Source organism: Triticum urartu, chromosome 2A (genome assembly GCF_056163025.1).
Source record: "Triticum urartu cultivar PI428250 chromosome 2A, HENAU_Tu73, whole genome shotgun sequence".
Classification (NCBI taxonomy): Eukaryota; Viridiplantae; Streptophyta; class Magnoliopsida; order Poales; family Poaceae; genus Triticum; species Triticum urartu.
Window position 1 is genome coordinate 202,643,778 of NC_141874.1, and position 14,296 is coordinate 202,658,073.

The 14,296-nt window shown below is 44.9% G+C and overlaps 1 protein-coding gene across 12 annotated transcripts; it reads right to left on the reverse strand.

Annotated features, from left to right (window-relative positions):
* Positions 1 to 640: 640 nt before the first annotated feature.
* LOC125536721 (uncharacterized) lies at positions 641 to 11,320 on the reverse strand. 12 transcript variants are annotated; one of them, XM_087543630.1, is made up of 10 exons: positions 11,172 to 11,320; positions 10,847 to 11,088; positions 10,032 to 10,406; positions 9,462 to 9,941; positions 9,244 to 9,378; positions 8,688 to 8,809; positions 4,609 to 7,779; positions 4,334 to 4,406; positions 2,054 to 2,480; positions 641 to 1,062 (listed from the first exon to the last, which is right to left on the reverse strand). In XM_087543630.1, exon 7 carries the CDS (start codon positions 6,495 to 6,497, stop codon positions 4,902 to 4,904), a length of 1,596 nt encoding a protein of 531 aa, XP_087399756.1. In that variant the 5' UTR covers positions 6,498 to 7,779; positions 8,688 to 8,809; positions 9,244 to 9,378; positions 9,462 to 9,941; positions 10,032 to 10,406; positions 10,847 to 11,088; positions 11,172 to 11,320; the 3' UTR covers positions 641 to 1,062; positions 2,054 to 2,480; positions 4,334 to 4,406; positions 4,609 to 4,901. The 12 variants fall into 12 exon arrangements, with proteins under 12 accessions (XP_087399756.1, XP_087399755.1, XP_087399757.1 ...); XM_087543629.1 differs by having other exon boundaries at positions 641 to 1,071; XM_087543631.1 differs by lacking the exons at positions 641 to 1,062; positions 2,054 to 2,480 and adding an exon at positions 2,491 to 2,941.
* Positions 11,321 to 14,296: the final 2,976 nt, after the last annotated feature.

Genomic DNA, 14,296 nt, shown 5'->3' on the forward strand with positions numbered 1-14,296 from the left:
CATACCGGAGTGTCAACGACTGGGCTTCATCAACATTGCATGCTTGCTTCTTCCAAAACTGTTCAAAAAATTTATGAAAAACAACACAATGTCTTTGTCTTAGTAATAGATTTATTTCAGATGTCCGATCATTTGAAGGTAACCCCACTAAAATTTCCTAGGTAGAAATCTCAGTCCCCTTTAAATTAGGAACAATAACAGCAAAGAACACCATGCTTTGAATGATATTTTTTTCACAAATGTCACTGGGGGCTGATAATCCTCTTGCAAAGATTCACAAACCATTGGCCAGAAAAAACACTGTGAATACAACAAAAGAGGATGAGAGCATAATTAGGCATGCAAAGAACATGATGAATTGAAGGCATCACCTTCCTGATGGCATCTATTTCATAGATCAGAACTCGAGCGAATTGCCCTTGGTTCACATCGAATTATAACATCACTAGGTGTTGGGGCGCGCCCGTGGCGCGCCTCTTGAGGGGTAGCTGAGCGGTGCCTGGTTGTACTCGCCCCTTTAACACTCTTTTCTATTCTAATTAGCACTTGGGATGATTGCTTTAGCTAAGAAACTTAGCAGCAAAAATAGAAATATATACTTTATAGAGAAAGCTCATTATGGATCTGAACATGAAACATCTGACTGACAATAGTGCACTTAACATAAGCAGCAACGTAGGTTTAGTGTCTTGAAAAGCATGTGATAAGAGGACCCAAAAGCAACCGATAGGTTATCACAGGATATAACATAATTAGGAGTACTTAGTGCTAGATTATATTGACACAGGGGCTGCATCATCTTCGATGGTGCATCTAGAGGCAGTGCACGGTGAGGACTAGGCGGCGCTTTGAAGTTATCCTGAAACGAAATGCACAGATGTCTCCCTCGCGAATGTTGGTGCGGCGACGAAACTCAGGCCAGTTGGTGGTTATAGTGGCCCTTTTGTCCATTCCTAGCATGATGCAACATTCGGCGAGCAGATGGCGGTCTGCAAGTCTGACCATGAGTGTATCATTGTTTGGATCAATGTAGTCCTGCAAGTTCTCTTCAATATAGTTAACCTGAAAATACTGGTAGAAGAAAGTAAGTTATTTACATGGACAGAAATTGTTGTGTGATATGGAAGATAAGAGCGTGTTCTATGGATATTCATGATATTAATGGTGTTAGCAAAGTACTGTTATTCACTACACGTCTTGAGGACCCAACATTCTGAATGGTCAAGTAAAATGGCTCATGAAAGAGCAAAGAGAAGTCAATATTTCTGGTGTGCAATTGACGATTTGAGTATGTACAGCTTAGTGTATGAACAGAGAACAAACGAATGAAAAAATGGTAAGCTAGAAAAGGCAAAGTAGAAATTTCATAAGTGGTAGGAGAAAAATAACAACAGATCAGGTGTTGATCAGGTGAGAAAGGGAATATAATTGGTATTTGTAACATAAGTAAACTGCTGACTGTTAAGTAGTATGAACAGAATGTGATTTGTTATATTTTAAGCATGGATAGAACAATAGTATAAATAGGAAAATATGTGCAACTTTCGTTTGTATCATCACAAAGTTACAGCTGTAAAGGTAATTAAAATGCATAAGAAAACAACATTTTATATTCTGTAAAATGGCTGGTGAAGCTCATGAAAAGAGTGAAGTAGTAAAGGAAGATGAAGAACTAAAAATAGATGTGCTTGTAATTGAATGGTCGACTACAGTAGATTATAGAGCTCTAAGAAAAAACAAGTAATATTGTAAAAGCGAGTTCAATGAATCTGATTGAGTATAACTAAGTATGAGAGTGGTAAAGAATGGCGATGAAAGAAAATTGGGCTTACACAAGGCAAATTAATCATTTTCATATACAGTGTGCGGATGGCATTAAAGCATTAGTAGTGGTGTTGAAAAGATAAGGTTAAAAGCACAGATACTCGGTTAGAATAAATGAGCATCTTTTCTGTTAAAAAACAATAAAAAGTGGGAGTTGTGTGGTATGGAGATACAACTTGCTACATTATGAAGTTAGTAAACATTGAATAGGCTGTGCATTTGAGCATACCATGCGCTGGCCTGGTTTGACAAATGTCTTGTTGATTGTGCACACGTGGTACTTGATGTCTGGCTCTTTGTGCCAAAACATAGCAAAGAGAGTGTCTACTTGGTGCTCATAGAGGAGGCTTAGAGTCTGTAAATGGACTTGTTTGGAATGCGGACATTTTTTCCAAGAGGAGGCTCAGAGTTGAGACTTAAGGTGACCATGCTTGTTATCATGATGCCAACCCTGATTTTTCAGTACGAAACCAGTTCTGAGTCCACTCGACCAATAAATGGTTGTTGATGGAAACACCTTAATCCCCCCTCCCTTTCAATGATCACAAGAGCTTAACTAACTGACAGGGTTCTAATAATTGCCTGAGCTGGCATTGTACATGTAGAGGATGTTCACCGATCCTGCCAGATGCCCGCCAACAAGCTTGTCGTCGGTTCTACACAAGCAGCAAAACCGATCAGATTAGCCATTTCGGATGTTACTCAGATGACGAGAACGGTTATAAAATTACGCCGATTGGCGGCATATTTTTTGTTTCTCCATCAAATCTGAAAAACAGTGAATGTCTCCCACTGAAGTTCAGTATTTGGCTAATGCAAAACTGCAAATAAAATACTTGCGTACGGAAAGCATAAATCGTCATTAAAAAGGGCAAATTAGCAGTACTACTTGTGCGGACAACAGATTTATGGCCAAACCATTGCAAAGGTAGCACTCTCCAAGAAAACGGGGAAAAACACTCAACAAAGAGGCGTATGTAGCATGATGGAGCAGCTAATCATCCAGTTGGTTGTTAAAGGTTAATTTTATCAGACGGGCCTGTAGACTGATATTTCCAACTGGAGATTTGATAGACAATCCGGGGAGAAAGTTCTTTATGAAGGGCACCGAGAAGCACTGAGATGAAAAACACACGAGCAATTAGTAAGCAATTATCTCTTATCAATCCTTGTCGACAATCTTCATGATAAAGTAGAAGCCAGAAAAGGGATCTGCGAGCCAACATATGAATATGAACATACAACATAACCATCTATGGAAATCTAATTAGTAAGCAATTATGTCTTCTCAATCCTTGTCGACAATCTTCATGATAAAGTAGAAGCCACAAAAGGGATCTCCGAGCCAACATATGAATATGAACATACAACATAACCATCTATAAAAATCTAGATGACAAAAATATCATACAAAGGGTTGGGATTAGAGTGGACCAACAACAAAGGCTCCTGATCTGCTTCTATTCAATCAAAACACCATAAGGAAGGATAACTAATACACAAAGGGTAGACGAGACAATCTGCTGATTCAATTAAAGGTACTCAACAACTGTATAAACATACTCATAATGGTAATGCTGTAAAATGTAATTCTGTGCTAGATCTGATTCAGCACTAATCAGCCAGGCATCAAACTAATTTTTGAATAAAGGACATGAAGCATAATAGGGTGCAGAAACCTCCTCTTCAGGACATGAAGAGAATTCACAAAAGGAATAGAATAATCTTCAAACATGAGAGGGGGTAGCGAGGAACTTGGAAATGAGAAAATATTCTTTCAACTCACTATCAAATGGTCAAAGATAATGCCTATTCAAAACTGGTACTCACTTTCAAAATAAACAAGAGAAACAAAAAAATCCTCATGTATAAATACAATGAAAAAATGTGAGAGAACATAATAAATGAAATGAAGTTCGGATAAAATTAATTTTTCTTTAGGTGGATAAACTTCTGATCAGGATGACCCCACAGAAGTTACTTGGAAGATGGAATAGGTGCACAGTCAATAAATATATAGATTTCAAAGTTATTTTTCTTTGATGTTTTACTGAATGGCATATATGCTTCTATAGCCACATATTTTTCTTTTCTACACTCTGAACAAGTTCTCACGGAAACGAGGGCTAAAAGCAGCAACAACTATTCACTAATCAATATAAGAAAGATGATACAAAGGAAGAGCTCGTTCAATTCTGTCTCCAACAACAACAGTGGCAGAACTGATCTTCTCAAGATACCCTCATATATATGAACTGGGTGTGTGGAATTTCAAATAAGTGAAATGATATTTACATGTACTGTTGTAAAGGATCTAAACATCAATGTTTGCTTGTTCACAGAAGCATCTTACTGGCTTACTGCATAACCATCCAATGCAGGGCAATGAACAATAACAACCTCTTGTTAGATAGGAAAAAAAGATATTACAAAAACAAAACAGATGGTTCATGACATTAAACCACGTCCAAATCATAAACCGAACTAACTTTGTACCGTGTTCACTTACCAAAACCAGTCCCCCGACCACTTCTTGGATGTTCTGAATTTCTAAGCCAACATTCTCATTCACTGCGCCTCTCCTGACCAGCAAAAGAGTTCAGGACATGTCAGTATAATTCACACTTGTTGGCAGGAAGTGAAAAATTGATCCTAAATTTAGTACTCCCTCCATTCCATTTTCACATGGAGTATTGCATAATTCAATACGTGTGAAATGAAAGCACTGAATAATTAAAAGTAGCAAAACAGTTAAGCAGGAGATGAGATGGGATGAGGGCGTACTGTGCGTTGGGGTAGTGGAATTGGGCGAAGAACTCTTGCACGCCGTCGAACGAATTCACCTGCCCACCAGGTCGACGCAACTCTCCCCGGACGCGCCGATGCGGCCGTCATTCTGCTGCACGAGCAGCAGCAGCATGCCCCGGACTGCCGGGACCAGAGCCCGGTCTCCTGTTCCCACAGCACGTCGTCGACGACCCCGTCGAACCGGATCGGCGCGGTATCGATCGACCATCCCAGCACGGCCACGACACGCCACTTCAAATGCATTTTGTTTGTTTGTTCTGTATTTTCAGTTAGCAGTACTCCAGCAAGGAGTAACAAGCAAGGTGGTTACCATCAACATTTAACTCAAGCACGCCATCAGTACCTGGCACCTTGCACATCCCGAAACTCAGTAGTCTCTGAAGTTCCTCAACTGACGGGAACTCAACCCGAAACAGTTTGTCCTCGACACTAGCAAGCTCCCACCTGAAATCCCCAGGGGCTAACTCCTTGAGCCTCTGAATAATCTGTGCCTCCAAGACCTCTCCTCTAGCAATCTTAACTAACCCAGTCATCAAACTCAAAGTCTCGTCAGGAACCTCCATCTCCGTTGGAGATTCAAAGAACGTAAGTTCAGCACAGTACACTCCATACATCATGAGTGATGGTGCCTGATCTCTCAGAAACGGACAGTCCCCCGAATCGTGTGCTGGTTTGACACAAGTGCCACACAGCTCAGCCACACACTCAGCAATAAAATGTCCCTTACCACCACATCGATAACAGAGCATTTTCTCTTTCTTGCGCGCATATTTGGATGCTCTTTCAGACTCAGCCCTAGAAGAATCCTCCACTGACACAGTCAACCCGGATTCATTCCCGGGAATCTCAGCATTGGCAAGCGCCGAGACCACCTCCAATGCTTGGCCAGTCAAAACCTGCTGCTCAATAGCCCCATCAACCACCATCGGATCAATCACAGACGTAGTATGCGGTCGTGGGCGGTACCGGCCACCTCGACCCCCACGCCCACCATGATGACCGCGGAAACCACCCCGCGGCCGGAGACCAGGGCCAGACGCCCCCTCAACAAAACCTCCTGGGGGCCCCATGAACGGGCGCTCCGCTGAGCCATCGCTCTGCCAAGCATAGCCTCGACCGCCGCCAGTCGATGAGGATCCACGGTGCTTACCAGATCCATACGCATTGACCCCATCATCACCCCACTGACCCTGAGGCGCAACTGTGGCTTGAGTCGTTGGAATTGCCTGTTGCTGCACCGTCCCGGCTCTGATTTGCGGAGGCCTGGCGACGAGGTGAGGAGGCGGTGCTGGCCTCAGCTGGCCGATCTGCAACCCCGGAGCAGGGGGCCGCGGCGCAGCGCCTCCCCGGCCCGCATTGCTGGTTCCTGAAGCACCCGGCGCCGGAGGCCGCTGACCCACCGGAGCTGGCGCCGTCGGTCTGGGACCAGGCAACACACCGCCCCGGCCCACAGCAGTCCCGACCGGAGCCAAGCCCCTATCGGCGGGCTGAGCAAGCACTCCCCCGCGGCCAGCCCCAGGCACCGGCAACGCAGCGCCGCGGCCACTGCCAGTGGCCGAAGGAAGCATACCAGCCCCCGCGGCTAGCGGCAGCACAGCGCTGCGGCCTCCGCCGCTGCCCTGCTGCGGCACAGTCCCAGGGCGGCCGACTCCCTGAGGCACCACCGTCTTCTTCCCCGGTGGCAAGGGTCCTTCGCGACCCGCCATCGTACGGAGCGGTGGAATACGCCTGGCCCGACCAGTCCCAGCCGATCGCAAGTTCAGGAAAATCAAAGAAATAGATAAGTTCTTGGATAATAAAGTGGAACTCAACCAATACTTATAAAATAAACCAGAATTGCAGATAATAAAATATAGATTATGCATGTGTATTTAATTTGCAGAGAATTTTTTTTATAGGCGAGTAGTTCCTAATGCCAGAATAACATCGGTAGAAGAAGCAGCTACATATCAACACTGCTGGAGGACTTTGTGCCATGGAAGAAATGTAAAAAATTAGTGAGCATTGGCAGCAAACCAGGCAATGGAAGGGAGGACCTTACATTACCTCCAGCAGTTTGCTGCTAGGTTCTAGAAGGATGCAACATAAGCGGCAAAGCAAGAGAACTCTGGAAGCACATACAAAGTATTTGCTGCAGTAAACTATGTTAAACAAGAACATCCTACTTCTTATCCAAACATTTAGTGTACATGATTGTGCACGATATTTAAGTGTTAATACCCCATAGGGCAATTTCAGGTTCAGATCTCCGTAACAGTAGTTGATTTTTTAGTATACTAACCATTGTTTAGGAAAATGTCGGGAGATCCATGAGAAGCAAGGTTATATGATAATGTCAGGTTGAAACCGTAATCGCTGCATTTAGTACTTTGTTTATTAAGTCCTTTTCAGTTTAGTGAACTGAGACCATGCAGTTCTGTCAGAAGAATGCTTTTTTCCTTAGACAAATTTGTCGCAGACAATCATTAGCTTACATAGGTGCTCTTCTGACAAATTTGCAAGAAAGAAAACATCATCTTTCCCACAGCTGGTGAGAGACGAACAATAACAGGAACTGAAGAAAGTAACATACGTAGTCAGGAACAAAGTTTTGGAGTCAATATAATAATCTGAATTAGAAGAAAGACGCTACATTAATCAAACCATATAAAGCACACTATCTGGTTTGGCAGCGACCGATGAACCCTAGCTGGTCGCCGCATCCAGAGGCGGAGGGAGGAGCAGCTGGCAAGCACGGCTACGAATTGAGATCCAATACATGTAGTAGTAGTATATGAAGTAATAAGGTAGCATATATTCCAGAACAACTATCTGAGCATAGCATAGCTTGGAAATTTCACTAATATAGAAAACTGTGAGCTACAAATTTAGATGAAGCAAGGAAAAGAAATACATGAAACATACAGTGACAAGCTCTGCTATAGTTTCAGAATTGAGCCCAGCATCAACCAGCTCTTCCTCGAGTGTCCTGCAAGTGACTCCATACATGCTCGACCATTTGAGCATCTGTTACCAGCAGCAAATCATAGGTGCACTTTGAAGAACAAAAATGTAGTTTGGAATCATAGTGGCAAAGCTCAATAGTGCCTTGATTCAGAACATTGATGTTTATTTTCCCTTTCTGCACAAAGTATGAGCCTGGTCCCTCTGCATTTGAAGCAGAAAACTGAGAACTCATCAATTTGGCAGGTGATAACTAATGACAACAAAATTGTAATAATTGCAGCAAATGAGATAAACATGACCATACAGCGGACGTTAGGCTAAAAGATAGAATGATATAAACCATGATAATAACAAAGATCAGATAGAACAAGAAACTTCCACACAAGTCCAGTAGTGTAAATATTGTATCTATTGGAACTTCAATATCATTTAGTTCAAGGGAATACTCTCTTCTATATCTGTAACCAAACACTAAAGTATTAAACTACGGAAACGTAACAAACCTTCTAGTTTTCTAATTAGTGGGGCTTACTGGACGAAAGAGAATATTATGATTCCCAGTTTTAGCAGACAAGAAGTACAAGATCAATATGTGTATCACACCAGGAGAAAACATGCATTTAGTATGACAATAACTATTAGGAAAATACTTGGCTGCTTAAATTACATTAATTTCCAGTGAACCTCCATAGGGCAGCTGATAACAAACATAGACATCACTTGCATTCGACACCCTTTTCATTTCTAATTCCATTTAATAAATTTCCTTATTGATTTTTTAAACCATGAAATTGGCATTGTTTGACAGTCGATCAGAAGAAGACCTATAGTATCATAGAAACATCACATATGAGAGAATATAAACTGCTTTACAACTGTGTAATTTTCTATCATAGAGCAATAACAAAATTACATGTCAACATTGCAGGTCAAGGTGGGTGAAAGGGTAATATTGCATAGCCAGAGACAGACAGAATATGGTTGTATGTGCTGGTGTACGATACGGCACAAGAAATATGAGACAGATGAAATTTTATTACTGGAAACAATCTTGATTGAAAAGACAATGGAAGAGGAGGTGCTAGGTGGGAGCCTTTGCCGCTGCTCACCTCGCTGCTGCTGCCATGGTTCTGCAACTCTTGGGAGAGGGGCGCAGCTGGTTCCATCTATCATGCAAAAGAAGAAATCACCTCAGAGACTTCTCCCTTTTTAGGATAACTATATCAAACACCTGAGTTGTACAAACCAAAAAGTATGAAATTAGCAACTATCGGTACTTCATTCACATTCAGTTATATGAGTTCCATCATACAACCTGCAATATTTAACTCTTTCTAGTCCTTAGAGCTAGAAGTACACATATTAGATTGGGAAGATCACATTCAATTAGTCCAAATTAATCAATGAACTACTCAACTAAGTTTGCTTGTGTGCACAATAATATGCACCCATCAATAATCTGGCTATGCAAACATCTATAATTTATAATTTTCTAGGATCCTCGGGTCCAAGTATACCTTCACTAAACTGCTGCTCAGGTTGGTCACCTCGGATCACATAAGTGCCTACAACACTTTCGGTAACAGACTTGCTAAAACTTCTTACTACTGGCACGCTTTCATGCAAAGTAGGCTCGATCAAAGAGCATCAAGGGAGAGTGAGTACCTAAAAATTCTGAAGATCTCGAACGTAACCTCCTGCAGGTGGCACGCCGAACGAGAAGGGGGCAAGGCTACTGGATCAAAATCTCGACGTCCTCCGTCATCCTCTAATCAGACTACTCAACTCATTTTCATAGACCTGAATTAAATTTTAGAAAAAAGAAATTTCATGACTACATAGATGAGATGGTCTAGAAGTAGGGGAAAGGGGAGGGTGTGTACCTACGTCAACAACACAGTGAAGTATACGGAGAAAAGGTCCGTCGTGCACTTGCCTCAACACGACGATTAATCGGAAGAACTATCCTCCGCACCTGGGGTGCTCAGTCCTGTAGGTAGTCTAGTATTTAAAACAACTCGATTCTAACTGCAAGAATACACATTGTCGCTAGTGAGCAGAACCATGGCTCCACATCCATACTGATCTTGATGACATTTAAATATAAACATGGATAGTCAGAACCACACAAGTAACCGCAGATGTTGCAGCCCTATTTCTTGCAGTAGTTCAGGCTGCATATCGAGCACTTAAGTACCAATCTGGTCAGCGATTACAGTGGCACACATTGATGATGCTCAGTGTTGGTCATTCAGTTCTAGCATATGCACAGAGAAATTAAATCACCTTATAGCATCTAACATGTATACGTTGTGGTACTGTATCCTCTTATCATCTTGAAGACATTTTCCAACCTATCAAGCCTGCCATATATAAGTAGTTAATTATCACTGACAATCTATTTAAGGGCAAAATCTTATCGGCAGGCAACTGTACAATCTTCAGCGACCTACCATTCTTAGTAATGAACACAGGCAGATTTCCATACTTCTTTTTAACATGTTTCACCAGACTGAACATTCCCTAGGGAACTAACTATGTGCAGCCAACTCAATGCTGCCTGAAAGTAGACAAATATTTGTGTATTATCAATTGAACCTGAAGCTGCAAGTATATCATTTTTCCTATTTTCTTTCCATGCCTGTAAGCTGCATAGCACATGCAGAAATCAGTAATATTGACACTGGATTATGGGGATTATCATATGTTTTTTCATCATGACTGAGCAGTTGAGATGACTGCAGCATCCGTTGAAGCATCATTCATGACAAGTTTCCTGACGTGCATCCCGTCGTTCCTAGCATATAATGCTGTGTAGTGGTTTATGCCTATCAACAAAAGTTAGATCAAATTGAGTGTGTTTGCATACAGTTTCTGAATATGCAGAAAGGGTATTACATACTATCCAAGATTTCGCTGTCAAGCTTATTCTTATACTGGTGGCATATACGTCATGAAATAAGAAACCGAACAGTTGGGTGATCCTACATGGTGCGTTACTCCTAAGCAGTACTGACAACTATCCAACGATTGCAGAATAATGAGCTGGAGTGGATAGGATGATGGATAACCTTTGATACAGAAATACTTGTGCTTACCCTGCCTTTTCTCCATGTATAGGTTAAATTAAATACACAAAACGACAATGATGAAATTAGGAAGATAGATTATGAATGTATTAACATTGTCAACAATATCAGGTGCTCATTTCTTTCTCGATTCCATCATATATGATAATGGTCATAGTAGAACAGATCAGAGAAGTTACCTTGGCAGGCAACAAATGGTGATGATGTTGAGCACCTTGGATGGTGGGCATCCTCCTTCAGTAGATGGGATTGAAGCAGCTTCTCCTCTCCATGAAACATGCACAAAAGTAGATGGCACGCATCACATAAGGGGTGAAGAAAACCAGATAAGTGGAGGGATTAGTACCTCCTGTCTGCTCGGTCATCATGGGCAAAGAAGGGCTAGGGTTGGGGATGCTTCACGAACAGGAGAGATGTTCTCCTGCAGCATAGAAGGGAGGGAGCTTTATGAACAACATCAACTCCACATCGAAAACTGAGATAGAGAAGTGATGGAGAGGGCACCTTCTTCATGGCGTTGGCACCAGGGTTAGAGCCGCAACGAGCACCCTCTTCACGCGGCTTGAACCTGCACATCGGGGCGCTCGCGCCGCCTTGGTCGTGGATCCGGACCTGCTGCTCGATCTGGAGCGAGGGGAAGGCGATGAGGTCGTCGGTATACCTGGCCATGGGCAGCCCAACCCGGTTGGCCCGACCCGACCCAGCCCGAAAAAGCACGACCCGGCCCGGCCCGACCTTGTCCATGGGCCGGGCTCAAGCCTAAGTTTTGAGCCCGAAGCCCAGGCCCGGGCCCGTCGATTTTGCCATTTAAGGAAGAGGCCCGGCCCGTGGCCCGACGGGCTTTTAGTGTGATGTGCCGGGCTCGGGCCCGATTTTTAGGCCCGATGGCCGGGCCGGGCTCGGGCCTGGGTTTTTTGCGTCGGGCTTTGATTGGCCCGGCCCGAAGCCCGGCCTGGCCCGAGGAATGGCCAGGTATAGTCGTCGATGATGACGATAAGGGAAGGGGAGGAGAGAAGGGGTGGGGTGCAGGCTGTGGGGGAGGGCGCTGGCAGCGGCTACGAGGGAGGGCACGGGCCGGTGAGTGGTGGTGGCGGCAGACGAGGGAGAAAGGGAGAGGAATCGGGGGATGGGGATTAGGGGAACGTGGGCTAGGGTGGGCGATTCACTTCTGGCTGTTCCCCTCTTCCTTCTCCAGTACACCAATCGCAATTTGACTTGTGTCGACGTGGCTGCAACCAGCACTAGCCCTTGATGCACACCTTATTGTTTTGGATGTCCCGGTCTATTCCTGAACCGGATGCCATCGCTACAGGAAAAACTTTGTGGGAGGAGCGGAGAGGACTTGATTGGCAATTCTGCTACTAATGCGAGTGCGTTGGAGGAAGTTCGTGAAAGGGCATGGTGAGTTATTCTAACCTATCTAGAAACAAGAATGATGGGATAACCCCGGCCTCCTCAGCGATTTGAAAGATCCGGACGTCCGTTTTAGTTGTTTGATGTGATTTGGGCCGTCCGATCTCGCACTAAAACAATCTAGGCCGTTGGACTGAACCCGCGATCTAGAAACAATAATGATGGGAGAACCCCGGCCTCCTCAGCGATTTGAAAGATCCGGCCGTCCGTTTTAGTTGCTTGATGCGATCTGGGCCGTCCGATCTATCACTGAAACGATATGGGCCGCCGGACCGAACCCACGACGCTGTAGCAATGAACAATTTCACCCCACGTAAATATTTTATGCCACCGTCGTTATTCCCATGCCCCGCTGAAGGCATTTTCATCATTTTCACCGTGTGGTATAAAAACCCAATGCCCATAGGGTTTCTCCCCAATCGGCTTCCTCTCCTCTCCCCAATCGGCTTCGTCTCTTCACGCAAGGAGAGTCGCCGCCGCCCCCTCCCCTTCCACACTAGTTGCCGCCTCCCATCGTGCGACGGCGAGCTCGCCCTCCCATGCTTCACCACTTGGCCACCTCTCGCTCCGAGGGGCAAAGGACATCGAGCAGATGAGTCCTGCTGGCGATGGCGGTGAGGATGATGCACAACTCCAACGCACTCAGCAGTGGGGAGAGCGGCGGACGACCGACGGTCGCTGCATGCGTGAGAAGGCGAGGAAGGCGACCTAATGCAAGCCGCCTTCGATCCGCCGCTCGTCAAATCCGGTCGCCATCAGCTCGTCAAATCCGGTCGCCATCAGCTCGCCTCGGCCTCCTCATCTTCCTCCCTAATGTCTTCTCTTCCTCCAACGACCAGCACTCACTACCGGACTCGCGGCCTATGCCTACGGCCCAGGGCCGTCGACATAGGTCCTTTGCCGTCGGCATAGCTCTATGCCTACGACTGCCGTCGGCATAGACCCGTCGGCGTAGATCACGTCAGCGTAGTCTTGTCAGACCGTTGACATAGTATAGCCGTCGGCATAGGGGCCTATGCCGACGGCCGGGCATCAGCCGTCGGCATAGTTTAGCCGTCGGCAGTGTTTTTCATCTGACGGCAATGGACGGCGCCGTCAAAAGCATTGATGATTCATGGAACGACAAGTGGCAGAGGTACGCCACATGGCATTCCGTGATGCCTCCTGGTGGCAGGGCTATGCCTACGGCAAAGCCGTAGGCATAGACGCAATCTATGCCGACGGCTTTGTCGTAGGCATAGCACTGCCACGTGTTGGCCCCTGGTTTTCTCCTGGCGGCAGGGCTATGCCAGCCACGTGGCGTGTCCTGTTAACTCTTGGGCTTATATATGCCGACGGCTTTGCCGTAGGCATAGTTTTTCCCCGTTTTCTCTTTTTCAATTCATTTGACAGCATTTCAAAGCAGAATAATATGGAATTATGCAGAAATATGGTAGTTCATCATCTAAACATACTCAAGTTCATCATCATCATCTAAACATACTCAAGTTCATTATCATCATCTAAAGATCATCACCGGCGAAAGTTCATGAACATAAAAGTAGTGCAAGACATGGAACATCATAAAAGTAGGAACATGAAAGGCATGGCACGACGGCCACATGCATGGAATCATCATCGACATCAAGCAAGACCACCTCCGCCAAAACCACCTCCGCCAAAACCACCACCACCAAGACCACCTCCACCAAAACCACCACCGCTAAGACCACCTCCACCAAAACCGCCACCGCGACCACCATCACTCTGGAAGATCGGAGTGACTGGGGTCGACGGAGCAGGAGTCGAGCCACTGGTCCCCTACATGTTTGAGAGAAGATTCTAACGGTAAATATGATATGATAGTGTTGAATGAACGAGAACTAGTTTGTCAGTAGTTAGGCAAATGTACTAACCGGACTATCACTGCCTAGTGCCACCCATTCATCGAACGTGGGCACGTGTGGGGGTTCTCCCGCAGGTGGTGGTGGGGTCCCATTTGTGGTGGATTCGTGCGGTTACTCCAAGACGCCAACATAGCCTGGATGTTAGTTAAACAAGCAAACTAGAAGATCAGAAAGAATGAAAATGCAAAAATTTAGATTGGTTTTAAGAGGGCAAAACTAACCGCCATCATCTGAGGGTTGTAATCATCGTTTGCCTTCACTCGTTGCAAGTACTCTCGCACCTCGAGATTCCTATGCTCGACAAAGGCCTTATATGCCTACATAATTTAG